This window comes from Engraulis encrasicolus, chromosome 16 (genome assembly GCF_034702125.1).
Source record: "Engraulis encrasicolus isolate BLACKSEA-1 chromosome 16, IST_EnEncr_1.0, whole genome shotgun sequence".
NCBI classification, from domain to species: Eukaryota; Metazoa; Chordata; class Actinopteri; order Clupeiformes; family Engraulidae; genus Engraulis; species Engraulis encrasicolus.
The window spans coordinates 10,482,351-10,496,093 of NC_085872.1; the positions used below are offsets into that span (position 1 = coordinate 10,482,351).

General features: G+C 42.1%; 1 protein-coding gene across 2 annotated transcripts in view; it reads left to right on the forward strand.

Annotated features, from left to right (window-relative positions):
• The window catches only part of upf1 (UPF1 RNA helicase and ATPase), a 40,817-nt gene that overhangs the window by 7,451 nt on the left and 19,623 nt on the right, over positions 1-13,743 (forward strand). The window contains exons 7-10 of one of the 2 annotated variants that reach the window (XM_063218575.1): positions 1,431-1,518; positions 2,589-2,687; positions 3,242-3,350; positions 4,018-4,177. In XM_063218575.1, coding sequence (XP_063074645.1) covers positions 1,431-1,518; positions 2,589-2,687; positions 3,242-3,350; positions 4,018-4,177 — 456 coding nt within the window. The remainder of the gene's footprint in view (positions 1-1,430; positions 1,519-2,588; positions 2,688-3,241; positions 3,351-4,017; positions 4,178-13,743) is intronic. The other variant, XM_063218576.1, reaches the window with a different exon arrangement.

The window sequence follows — 13,743 nt, forward strand, 5'->3', positions numbered from 1 at the left end:
CCCACTGTCCTCTTCACCATATTTCTCGAGTTTAGCCTATGGTCGCGGTGGTCTCTTCCCATTGTTGCTGCTTCTTCGCGGCCGTTATTTGAGGGTTGAATTTGCTTTTTATTATGTTTTTTCTTTTGTTAAATTCCTCTAATAATACCACTTCCTCTTCCTCTGACCAGTTTGGCTTTCTAGCCTTACCATTGTCCATGTTTAGGCCTATAGATAAATAGCTACAGAATGGTTAACGATGTTTTGAGAAGAATATTCAAGAATGACTTAAAAAGTTTCCTTGGAAACAATAGAATTCTACCGTTGTAAACTCCTCTTTACTGTGGGCTTTCCCTTACCTAAGGGAAGGACTTAAGGCATTCTGTGCAACCCCCTTAAGTAGATCCCTTAGCTAAGGGAAAATGAGCCCTTAAGGGTCACACTTAAGGGAGAAAACTTAAGGTGTTTTGTGCAACCGGGCCCTGATATCTACTGCAACACTCGGGTGGAATGGTCAGAATTTGGTGTCAACAACATGAAAACATGGGTCAACCCTGCCTTACATCAACGTTTCAGGCTGGGGATATAACGGCATTAAGATATTTTCTTAGCACAGTTTGGGCCAATTAGTACCAATTCATCTTTGTTGGAATGCCACAGCCTACACGAATATTGTTGCAGGCCGTTCTGAAGGCCAAAGGGGGTCCAACGCAGCACTAGAGTAGCCTGGGCGAATAGCCGACTGTTGACTCCGTCAATCAGTCTGGCAAAAGCCATGAGGAATCCGTCTCCGTGGACGATGGGAGATGGTCTGATCTTACTCTACCATTTAAATTAATTGAAGTTCCAAACTCAAATTAAAACCCATATTGTGCTTTATTAGCATGCCTGTTACGTTATAGCGTCGCAAAAGCATACAAATAACAAAACGAAAGTGTGAATATAGTTACCTTAACCAATCAGTAACGGAGCTCGCGGGTGAGTTTTACGTCACCACTCTCAACTGTTTGCTGATTGGCGAAACACTGAGAGAACCGAGCTCGAGGCTTTTGCCAGACGATGTGCGGAGCCAAAATATTTGGGTGGAGTACAGAGGATGGCGTCGCGAGGCTAGCACTAGAGAGGTGTTCCTAATGAAGTGACCGGTGAGTGTATATAGATGGTATAAGCTGTATGTTGTTCATGAGTGTGTGCTTTTGGGTCGTAGATGTTATTATGGTACATGAACGGGAGCCTCTGTGCACAATCCGTACGATACTTCAGTCCACCTGTTTTTCTCTTAAGACGGTCTGCATGGTACTGTTTTTGTGCTGTTCAAAATGATTGCACAGGGATGTCTGCTTGTTTGTTTGTCATTTTTTACAACAACAAAAAAACATTCCCACTTCATGTTTGTTTGTTTGTTTTTCCTCTTTTCTCTCTCTTCCTCTCCTCCTCTGTTTTTCCCCCAGACCCAAGACAATATAACGGTCAGGTGGGACTTGGGGCTGAATAAAAAGAGGATTGCTTATTTCAGCCTTCCCAAGACGGACTCAGGTGGTAATACTTCATTTTTTTTGTCCTCCTCCACATCCACATGCTCATCAGTGGCACCATGTAAGTTTTTAGTGAGGAGTCCGCACACTTAAATTCATGGCAGGTTTACTTTTTGACCATTGTTTTCATCTGATGACAAGGTTCCGACCATTGTCTTCATCAGATGAAGACAAATGTCGAAACGTAATCCTGCCATGGAATGAAAAAATCAAAGAGAAAAAAGGGTGCGTGGACTCCTCACTCCAAACGTAGTCAGCCTTTGTCCTGCACCTTCTCCTGGGATGGGCCCAGTCTTCACCCTCATCAGTGGCGCCATGCCCATTCCATGTCGGCCTGCATCTCCATCCGTCTGCACATTTGCACGTGTCAGCTAGCGCTCATGTCATGTCGTATGTCATGTCATGTCATGTCCTGTCCTGTCACATCTGTCAGTGCTGTGTGTGTATGTTGTAACTGTGGTACTCCATTAGGAACATTGTTAGTTTAGTTTAGTTATGGTTTATTTGATTGGGACAGATACATCTCATGTAGGCTGTACACCAGTCTAACAGAAGGCACCAGAGCATTCATAGCCATAGGCTTATTTCCAAAGCCCGTCTTCAGAAGGGCTTTAAAATAATAGGCCTATATAAAAACCTTCAGTACTACAGCATCAGAAGGTGTATGCGGCAAAGGCGGTGAAGTGATCAACCTGTTTTGTTGTGTTTGTTTTTTTGTTTAATTTAACCGCAACTACTCTCTGTTGGTAGAGGTAGTTGGTATTCTCTCGTCATTCTAACAATACCAATAGATGTCCAAGAGGACATACAAGAGGTTTATGACTAGCTGTTTGTGAAATAAACCAGGTTTGTTACCTTAATATTTTGTAGTATACTGTGATGCATCATTGCCATTTATACTAATTATTTCTATATATTTGTATATATTTTTATCTGTTTTATTATTATTATTAAAACTTACTCTGTTGTCCTTCATCCCTTTCTATTCTACCCCTTTGTCCTGCTTCCATTTTCTCTCGCTCTCACTCTTGCTCTCCTCCACGCTTTCTCTGTCTGTCATTGTTACTCTCCCAGACATGCGTCTGATGCAAGGAGATGAGATCTGCCTTCGCTACAAAGGAGACTTGGCCCCACTGTGGAAGGGCATTGGGCACGTCATCAAAGTGCCTGACAGTATCCTTCATTCATCGCTCATCACTCTTCTTTAGTTTGGCAGATGAAGTGTGACTTGTGTGCTGAACCCCTCCAGACTCTGCCTGTGTTGTACACTCTTGGCATTGTGGCATCGTTAAGAAAAAGCATTACGAAAAATTCTCTTCAAGAGTTTTACAAAATCGTTTCAGTGCTCGTACACGCAACAGTGTGGAGGGCACAATTTAATTTTTTTATTTTTAATTTTTGGATCTTTTTTGAAAACTCATTGGTTTTGGCTGTCTGTTTAGACGTAAACATAGTTTTAAAATTTGGCTTTAAAAATATTCCATTTAGGGGGCTAAAATGCACCTGTTAGAATTGAGTTTTTTGTAATCACATGTTTTGTTTACAGGTAAACAGATGAAAAGAAATCTAAAAATTTAAAACTAAAATTAAAAATATCCAGATGTGTAAACAGCACCTCAATGGGTTGTCAGAAATGCACAGTGACCATAGACACTGCTTGGTATTGATTCATGGAAGCTCATGTTGCTTTCAATCACCTTCATTGCTCCTTGACATAAGTCTTTAAGATTACGGAGATGAGATTGCCATTGAGCTGCGAAGCAGTGCTGGAGCACCCGTTGAGATCCCACACAACTTCCAGGTGGACTTTGTGTGGAAGTCCACCTCCTTTGACAGGTACTGTAATGGTTGTGAAGGACAGGGCAACTTTTTGAGCAACTTTGGTGGGCATCGACCTCATTTCCTCCTGGTGTTCTGATAAAATGTTTGAGATAATTGTCTACTGCTGATCCAGGTTCTCCTGATGAAAGTGTTGTAATGATAGACTGTCCAAATAAAATCTTACAGTATCGTTGCCCAAAAGATTGGCTCACAAAGTTGCCTAGTGTATAATACACCTTAACTCTCTGAAGTGCTGCATGGATTTGACCTGATAAGCAGCGCAACATAACATAAAACATTCAACATAAACCGTCATTGTTGAGTTTTTAATCAGTGCAGCAGATTATTCTTTAAGAATTTGCCAAGACAATGTTTGTCATTTGCTGCCCCTCTTAGGAAGTTAAAAAGTGTGTTCCAGCTGTTCTATATGTTCTATACTTGATTCATTTGGCTGTAGAGGTGACCTACACCGTATTTGGGGCCAATATGAATATATGTGTTTGCCCGCTAAGTATTTCTTCCCTTCATCTACCCTTTCATCTCAATGTGAATTCAACATGTCTAAACCTATATAAAATGCATTTTGCAATGCAATGCCCAATGCAAAAAAATGACAATTTCCCCAAATGTTCAAAAAAGGATGCAAGTCATTTTGCAACAAAGTTCTCCAATAACCTTTAAGGATGCAGAGTGCCCTGAAGACGTTTGCAGTGGATGAGACGTCGGTGTCTGGCTACATCTACCACAAGCTGCTGGGCCACGAGGTGGAGGACGTCATCATCAAGTGCCAGCTGCCCAAGCGCTTCACTGCCCAGGGCCTGCCTGATCTCAACCACTCTCAGGTGAGGCATGACACACGCTTGCATGCACGCATGCTCACTCCACACACACACACACAAACCATCAACCACTCAGCTGAAGCGCACAGCACTCTCAGGTGAAAAATGGTGCGCACTTGCGCACACCATCAACCACTCTCAGGTGAGGCATGTCATAATTCCTTTACACAATGCCAACACCTATACAAATCAACCCAAGCATGAAAAAAGCACCAACACATGTGAGGTTTAAGCCTTTACAGGGCCATAAAGTGTGGTATATTTCACTCTCACTGGCTTGAGCAATAAATGGCAGTAGTTATTGCGAAGTCCAAAGTCAACTGTCATAGCTTTTTTCCCCCACAAATAGAGTGGTGGTGTAATGCGGAACTGCATGGGACAATCATACCAATACTCTCCCCAATGCACGTCACTTTTTCCCCATTGTTGGTGCTGTTTTTGACTAAATTGAATGCTAAAGAATGCTCCGTACAAGTCGGGGTGCATTTCTTGACACCATAGTTATTAGCTACTTTGTTTTTTTGTAGTGCAATTTTCCATTGGCAACTACCCAAGTTGCTAAATGGCTAGGAACTATGCTTTCGAGAAACACACCCCAGTCTTGGCTCACAAGCTTAAAGTGTATATCGCAGGTTAACCACTACTTTGGATCAATGTGTACACACTGTATTCAATAAATGATCCAAACATATAAACCCCTCCAAAAACGATGTTAAACAACGTTTGTTGTTGTTTGTTGTGGCAAATGTGGTTTTCTACCGTAACCTGGCGACTGCATCAGGCGAGGCCATGGGTGAACGTTCTAATTTTACGTTCTAATTTTACGTTCTAATAATTTTATTTGCCTGGAATTTTACATACAGTGAGTCCAATATGTATTTGATCCCTTGCTGATTTTGCCCGTTTGCCCACTAATAAAGACATGATCAGTCTATACATTTATGATAATATGTATTCAAACATGGAGAGACAGAATATGAAAAAAATCCAGAAAATAACTTAAAATAATATATTTTAATTTATCTGTATTTAATTAAGGCTAATAAGTATTTGACCCCTCTAGCTAAAGAAGATAAAGTGCTTTGTGGCAAAGCCCTAGTTGTCTAGCACTGAGGTCAGATGCTTCGTTTAGTTGATGACAATGTTTGTGCATATAGTAGAACATATTTTTGCCTATTTTTCTTTGCAGATTATCTCCAAAACATTAATAGTTTGTAGCTGTAGCTTGGCAAATGGGAGGTTCAGTTCTCTCCATAGAATTACTATAGGGTTAATATTTGGAGACTGTCTAGGCCACTTCACGACTTTAATATGCTTCTTATTGAGCCACTCCTTCGTTGCTTTGACTGTATGTTGTGTATTATTGTCATGTTGGGAGATCCAAAAATGGCCCACCCTTCAGTGTAGTGGTGGAGGGAAGGACGTTTGCACTCAGGATTGCACATTACATGTCTCCCTCCATCCATTTGTTGACGATGTGAAGTTGTCCTGTGCCTTGGCCATACAAACACCCTCAAACCATAATGATACCACTTTCATGCATGATGATGAGGAGGGTGTTCTTGGGATCATAGACAGCAGTGCTCTTTCTCAAAACACATTGAATTGTGTTAATGCCAAACAGCTTGATTTTGGTTTCATCTGACTACAGCACCTCCTTATCATATCCTAAACCAGCCTGATGTCCGTTGGGAAACCTCAGATGGGACTGCACAGGTTCCTTATGAAGTAGAGGTACCATATGTGCACTACAGGATTTTAAACCTCTGTGGCATTAAGTTCTACCAGTAGTTTTCTCAGTGATTTTGGTCCCAGTAGCTTTGATATCATTGCCTAGTTCATCCCGTATACTAGGGGTGCAACGGATCAGAAATCTCACGGTTCGGATCGTTCCTCGGATCAGAGCCCACGGATCGGATCATTTTTCGGATCAGCAAAAAAAAAAAAAATCCCATTTTTTTAATTGATAACACAAATAAACATAAGCTGTGTCTTTGTTAGGGGTGGGCATAGATAATTTTTTGAATGTAGATTAATCTCATTGCAATTATGAAATTAATCTAGATTAATCTATATCAAAATGTCTAATTGAGAATATGCACACTACCAAAATAATGGCTTAAAGTCTTGTGACCTACTGACAGATGGCGCATAGACCAGAACTCATGTCCTTAATTGTATCAATCTTTTATTGAAACACAATTGCCTCAGCGGTTCAGCATTTATTAATTTCTGAGAGAGAGAGAGAGAGAGAGAGAGAGAGAGAGAGAGAGAGAGAGAGAGAGAGAGAGAGAGAGAGAGAGAGAGAGGAGAGAGAGGAGAGAGAGAGAGAGAGAGAGAGAGAGAGAGAGAGAGAGAGAGAGAGAGAGAGAGAGAGAGAGAGAGAGAGAGAGAGAGAGAGAGAGAGAGAGAGAGAGAGAATCGGCATTGACTGTTAAAAAGGGCAGCGGCTGCTTTTAAGAAGGCGGAGACTCTGCAGGGACATCAGAGCGCACAGAAAGTCTAACCAGATGATTTAACCTGCTCGCTGTCCTGAGAATGTCAGGAGTCACAACACAAAATGAATTCAGTTTGCCAAAGTTTTATATCACACGCGACAATCGAGAGTAGTTCTAGACATTGACAGTTCGAGTTTGACAGTCAGTCTTCAAAATGCATGTACAGTAGGCTATCGCACGGAATGTTTAGCAACTATGGCACAGGCAAGATTTCGGGAACAGTTTGTGTTGTTGTTTGTGTTCCATGCAGTGCGTGAGGTAGACGCCCCAAACGACTAGATTGAACATGCGCACAATTTCATAAATCAATCCGCGGACCATGTGTGTGCCGAACCGAAATGATTGGTCCGAACGGACCACGGATCAATGATGATCCGTTGCGCCACTACCGTATACGTCTAGGGTGCTTTCTTTCTGTTCTCATGGTTATCAAATCCCTACAAAAGGTCAAATCTTGAATAGAACCCCAGACAGGCTGATGGATAGTCATTTTGTATTCCTCACATTTTGGAAGAAATGCATCAACAGCTGGGTCATTAATACCCAGTGTCTTTCTTGTGACTTTGCTGCCCATTTAATCTTTGTTCAGGTCTAAAATCTTGTCCCTGATATCATTTGACTGCTCTTTGGTCTTTCCCATGATGGTGATGTTGGAGTGTGACTGATTCACTCATACTATGGACTAATTCTGCTGATTAAATGTGTCTTTTATGCATGTTAGTATGTACAGGTGTCTTTCATTCAGATGACAAGTTGATCGGAAGTGCCCATCTGGTCTGTGGGCCCGGAACTGTAATCAGTTGGCAGGGGATCAAATACTTATTTTGCTCGATGAAATGGAAATAAATTAATATATATTCTCCTAAATTAATTTCTGGATTTTCTTTTTGATATTCTATCTCTCCATATTAGAATACATATTATCATAACATTTATTGACTGATCATGTCTTTGTTAGTAGGCAAACCAACAAAATCAGCAAGGGATCAAATACATATTGGACTCACTGTAGGTGAGGTGATCACTAATGATATAACGGCCCGTGGCCTGCCTTATAATAGAAATCGCAACTACCGGTAACTCATTTTGCATTTGAGCCGTGCAGCTTTTCTCATATAGGCCTAGGGCAGGGGTTTTCAATTTCTCTGATGGTAAGCCTCCCCTTGGAGTAGATAAAGACAACCAATCCCCCCGCCCAAAAAAAAACCCACCCACATTGACACAATTACCCTCAAATAGGCGTTCCAGAGTATGTGATGTCTCTCACATGGAGCGTATAGGCCTGTGTCCCTCATCTTGCCTATACCTGTAACTGTGATTGTGAGTGTGGGTTAGCCTACTGTGGGGTCAGGCTCCATGTTCTGTTTGTCTGATGTTAACAATAACAATTGATAGCCCAGTACATGTTTTTTTTTTTCATTTATTAAATTGTATTTCTTTTCTTTTCAATTCTTTTACATTTCTTTCATAATAATTCCATCTTAATGGAGGCTACTTTTACAGTAATATCCCGAACAGAAGGCCTATCCAAATCATTGCTTCGTTGCCAAGAACAGTTGACAAATAGGCCTGGTGGTTGAAAACAATGAGGACGCGCCTTTGATGCGCAAAGCCTACAGTACAGAAGAGAAGCGATATAGCCGCAAGTCACCCTGCACTTGTAGCCTTGCTTGAGTGGATTCTCGGGCACACACAAAGCTGTGAAGTTAGGAGTAACACGCGCTGAAATGTATCAATTTATCCTCCTCTCACATTCTCGTCGCAAGTGTCACATCCCCCAACGTTTTATTCACATTTCATTTGCAAACATTGATGGGGAATTTATCGGAGCTGATGTCCTGCCACTAAAATTTTGACAATATTGTTTCAAAACTTAACTTCGCTTTGCCGAGGCGGCATTTTTTTCTCAAGTTGATGACTGCTTTATACTCTGAGCTGATTGTGAGTTGCTGAAGTCACCGAATTCCCTTCGAAGTTTGCAAACTAACGGTTCATTACAAATCCTTCAGATTGTGATTCACAAGGCATTTCATGCAGCAAGAGGGAGTGATGGCATGAGTCACGTCACCTTTACTCTTTTCTCCTACTTGCGCTTTGCTTCATCTTTTCGTCTCTCTATCGCTCGCTCCCTCTCTCTCTCTCCCCTCTCTCACTCACTCGCTGACTGTTCTTCAAGAATAAAAATCGTGTTAAGTACACAGCAGTTTTCCAGTGCTCGTCTTGGCTCTCAATTCACTTCCAAATAATGCCAGTTCCCACCCGAACTTGAAGTATTATATAAGAAAGTAAAGATGAATTGAATTAAACACAAGGTCATGTTCCTATACGTTTCTGACTTCTGTTGTGGTAGTGGTAAGAGGGATGCATTTCATTAGGCTAGATGTTTACAGAAAGTGCACCTTTCTCCGTGTGTCTGGCCGTGCCTCCCCAGGGACTCTTTGGCGCCCCCCCAGGGAGGCGCGTCTCACCTATTGAAAACCACTGGCCTAGGGCATTGTAACAACTTCCACATGATTTAATAACATTAGGCCAACTAGTTTTAGTAGAAATGCTATTCACGCAGGGTTGCAAATTCTGCTTAGGCCTATAATAAGCTAGCCTGATTATCATCGACTTTAATATCTCTTCGAGACTTGGTCTGACCAAGAGCATAACAATTAACATTTCCCAAGCGGCATTTCCCAAACGGCCTCCCTTGGTTTGCTAATGATTGTTTGCTTCCCAACAAATTGGGAGGAGTTCCCGATTTTTGCGGGAGCTCAGAAAGTACTTGCATTGCTCTTGACCTGGGCCTCGTTTCCAGATAACGAAGGTTAGCCTTAAAGTGGAAATGAAGCACTGACAATTATTATCATTTTTTGGTGGCTTATTTATTTTCATAAACGAATGGATGTTCGTTGGACTGCACTTTTAAGTAGTTTTGCTGAAAAATGACATGTTATTACCGAGTTTCGCCACAAGGGCGCAGCCATGTTCGCCGCCTACGTAACGCGAATGGTAGAAGTTGGTGGCTAATATAACCTTCCATTCACTTAACGTTAGCGTGTGCTAACTACAGCGCTAACTGACTCTAATCGTGGCAGTAAAATTGAAGAAGGACGAGGGGTTCATTTTACATTGTCCCTGAGTATTCTATGTTATAGACCTACTATCAGATGAAAGAGAAATGTCAAGTGTCATTATCACTTTGTGTCAATTGCCTTCGCTACGAGCATGGTGGGATAGCTGCAGCCATCCACCCATTGCATCCACCATAGGACAGGAGTCAGGACTGAGGGGCTGCTCGCTCATAGGTTTGTAGTGACAGACCGTCACCAATAACGTCTTTTTCCTGCATTGTTGGACGCTAATCTGAAAGCCCATGTCGTTAAGTTGGCTATGTGGTCCAATTCAGTAATAGAAAATAACGTGCAAAATTGGCGGAAGTTTGGAAAGCTTTGTGAGAGAAGGGACGCAGCCTGTGTGTGTGTGGCTATCCCATCCCCTCTCTCGTCTCGCTCTCGGAGTCGGAGGAGCTTTGGGGATTTGATGTTGATACCACGGGAAATGAGTACACACATAAAACTATCATGTCCTAAATTAAGTTATGGCATGCTTATTAAAGTAGCTGCATCTATTGTATTAAACTATTTTGATATAAAAGCCGCGAATGCATCCTCAAACTGGCTGGATTGGATTTGACTGGATAACACCGATAGGCCTAAACGTGGGCACGTGAAGTAAAATTAATTCAGGTGCTTGGAAAATGTTGGCGAAATCATCGGAAGATGAAGGTAGGGAACTGCAACATTGCACGATTGTGAAAGTGATCATGTTGGCTCATGCCAAAATTAGCAAAAAAGCTGCTTGTTTACCTGTGGTTCATGTGATGGGATGTCTGTCTGCCTTCATGCCTCATATTTGTTCTGTCCCACCCAAACACGTATTCTTGCTTCATTTGGGTTAAGCAAATAAGCTCATAATCAGCCACGCAAGGCCCAAATGTTTAATTCACTACTATCATAACAGCATTAGAATAGGACACTACCATTCGCGTGACGTCACCCGCTGTTGGCTGGAAAAGTTGCTCTCTATAAGAGGTGGACTACATTTGTAGAAGTTTGTAACTATTGACAGGGGTTATTGTTGGCAAATGAAATAAAATGCACACAAACAATGAAATCATGCAAAACTCCCAACTGACTGTAATAACCATGAGCTACGCCGTTAAGACCCAGATAAAGCGCGTGCAGTTGGCTACTGCTGCTTAATATTTAAGAAGAAAGTAGGCCTAGTTGGAGTTCCAAATTGGGATGCGCAAAGTTACAACCTCAAAGCGTTCAAGGCTTGACAACTGTCGGTAGCACGTCAGCCTGCTGTTATGAAAAACAATGTCCATCAAAATTAACTCATCCCCTCGCTGCCTTTTTGTTATTGCTTAGCCTACTAGAATCGGAATAGGAAGAGCAGAGCTTGGCACATGTGGGGAACGGCGTGCAAAGTATCGCACGCTCAAGGCTTTAACAACTGTGAGGAAATTTTTGCACGGCAGTCTGCTGTTATTAAAACAAAAAATCTACACGAATCCCCATCCCTGCCTTTTTTGTCATCGCTTACCCTTCGCCTACAACTATCATGCATTTTCTGCGTCGCCTTCCCTTTCTTAGGATACTTGAAAATGAAAGAGGGTGCAACGACTCGCTGACCATTTTTCTTTGAAGAATAAGAAAATAAATAAAGTTTCGGAAGTGACCTTCCGACATCAACACTCTAATCTCTGGTTGCCGAAGCCCCTTATTCATTTTGCCTTGTTCTTGTTCATGAAGCACCCATACAAATTATGATTGATCACAGTTTAATTATGCCCAGGTTTATCAAACACAGCCGAACTATTTTACTGCCTGTAAAATATTTCCAAACACATTGCTTTTATTTTATACACATCCACAATTAACTCATTGGCTGCCTTGGCCGTCGAATGACGTCATTTCAAATAGTGACGCCCCCTACCTTCGACGTCGTTCGCCGACAATTGCGTTTTTTTACAGCCAGGCCTCGAGGACGGTCTGACCTATCTTCTGTATAAATTTCAAGCCTCTAGGCATTTTCTAACTGTTCCTGTAGGTGGCAGAAGTGTCCTTAGGAAGTAGGAACAGTCAAGGCATGGCTTTAGTTCAGACCAGGAGGAAATGTCAAGACAAAAACACCCCTTTTTTACTATTATAATCTCAAAAGTACCATAGCAAAATCATTTTTGAAAGTAATGCACCTGTGACAGTAGTCTACTTTCTTGTCCTCTCATTTTAACACAGGTAGGCTACTGATTTTAGTGTCAGAGCCTGACCAAAAAAAACCCTTCCTCTCATGACCAAAATACAACCCCCAGTTGCTATCTAGCTAGAAGGCATTGCAGCTAGCTTGCCCAAAATACACCATGAGATGATCTGTGTGGCAACCTTTCATTTTGGATAATGTGATCAGCCTACACAACATCAGGATGATGCTTACAAAATATCATCTAACAGGAGAATGCACAGGACTAGTGGTGATGTTGGGAATGCTTGGCTATAAATTTTGCTACGCTAGCTAGCTAGCTAGCACGAAATCGCTAACAACTTACAACTAAGCCTATACAGGAGCCTTGGTAAGTCAACTATTTTTACTCATTCTAGTTATTTTTTATGGATCTGTATAGTATGATCAGCTTACTGTATCATCAAAAAAGACAGGGGGGTTGCAGATTCTTGGAACAGAGTAGCCTTTGTGTCTGGTCAGATACAGTCAGCTCACATGAGAAAGCATTGCACTTAGCCTCAGACCAGCTAGCCTTCACCACTCCAATCGGCTTGTGAAATGTTGGATATGTGATCAGTACTTTATCAAAAGAAAATTCATTGAACAATATATGACAAGATCACTATAGCAGAACCATGATTACAGTAATCATCAATCTGCAAATTGTCCGCTCTGCCAAAGAAGCTGCAGTAAGCTACGCTAAGCGGAGCTGCCTGCCTACCTCCCCCACAAGACACAGCACGGTACTATTTCTGGAGGAAATAAACCAGCTGTTATTCGTTCTCCAACGAGGGTACAGAGCGCACAATCAGAGGGGGAGGGAGAGGGAGGGAGTTCCCGGAGTTAGGGGCACCTGCTGTCATGATCCATTCTGCGCGCCAGCAACTAAACCAAAACACCCTTGTTTTCGAGTCCACCCCCGTTATATTTCAGTATATTAGGTTGAAAAGGTCATACAAACGATCTTTTGTTCAGGCTACAGATGACAGAAGACTCTGTAATAGCATCTGATAGGTTTGGAGTTGTTAGGACGATGCCATTATGGGCAAAAACGTTTGCAGTTATAGTTCTACTTCAAATGGCGTTTTCTCAGCTTTTTGGCTAGAAAGCAGCATTTTGGCGAATTCCACTTAATTTCAACAGATGATTATGAAAGAACGGAAAGGGGTAGAGAGACACCGTTTTTTTCTGCTGACAGATGAGCGTCTAATCTGTGTTTTGATAGGTATGGCGTTGACATAGACACAGAACTCAATTTTCTGTGAGCCTCCAAAAAACGCCCAAAATGCTGAAAAATCTCTGGCACTCCGAGGTACTCTTTTATGAAAATGGCTGGCAGCCAATGAGTTAATGTTACCTTCTTATTTTTGTTGCAGTGTCAACTGTGGTGCCATGATATTTACACTCCCGTCTTAAAACATCAACTTGAAGCGCAAGTTTCCTCTTTTCCTATGGGTGTCTCCACTGTGCCATGCCGCTCGCGTCTTAAAACAGCAATCTAATTGCGCGGTTTCTTCTTTTCCCTTCATATCCTGTGGGTGTCTCCACTGTGCCATGCCGCTACGATCAATCTTAGCGCGTTAAGACTACTCCAGACCACTCGTGGATTGCTCTTAGAGTTACGTGTCAACCTGCGATGGTTCTTTGCCAATAAGTTGGATTTGGGAAACAGTCTGTTAGCTCTACAGTGGTGTTACGTGTGAAGTTAAGTAGCATGTAGCGTTAAGTAGCACTTAAGGCCCTTTCGGAAACGAGGCCCTGACTGGTAGCAACGACGAAGCTGTTGCGTCACCAGGA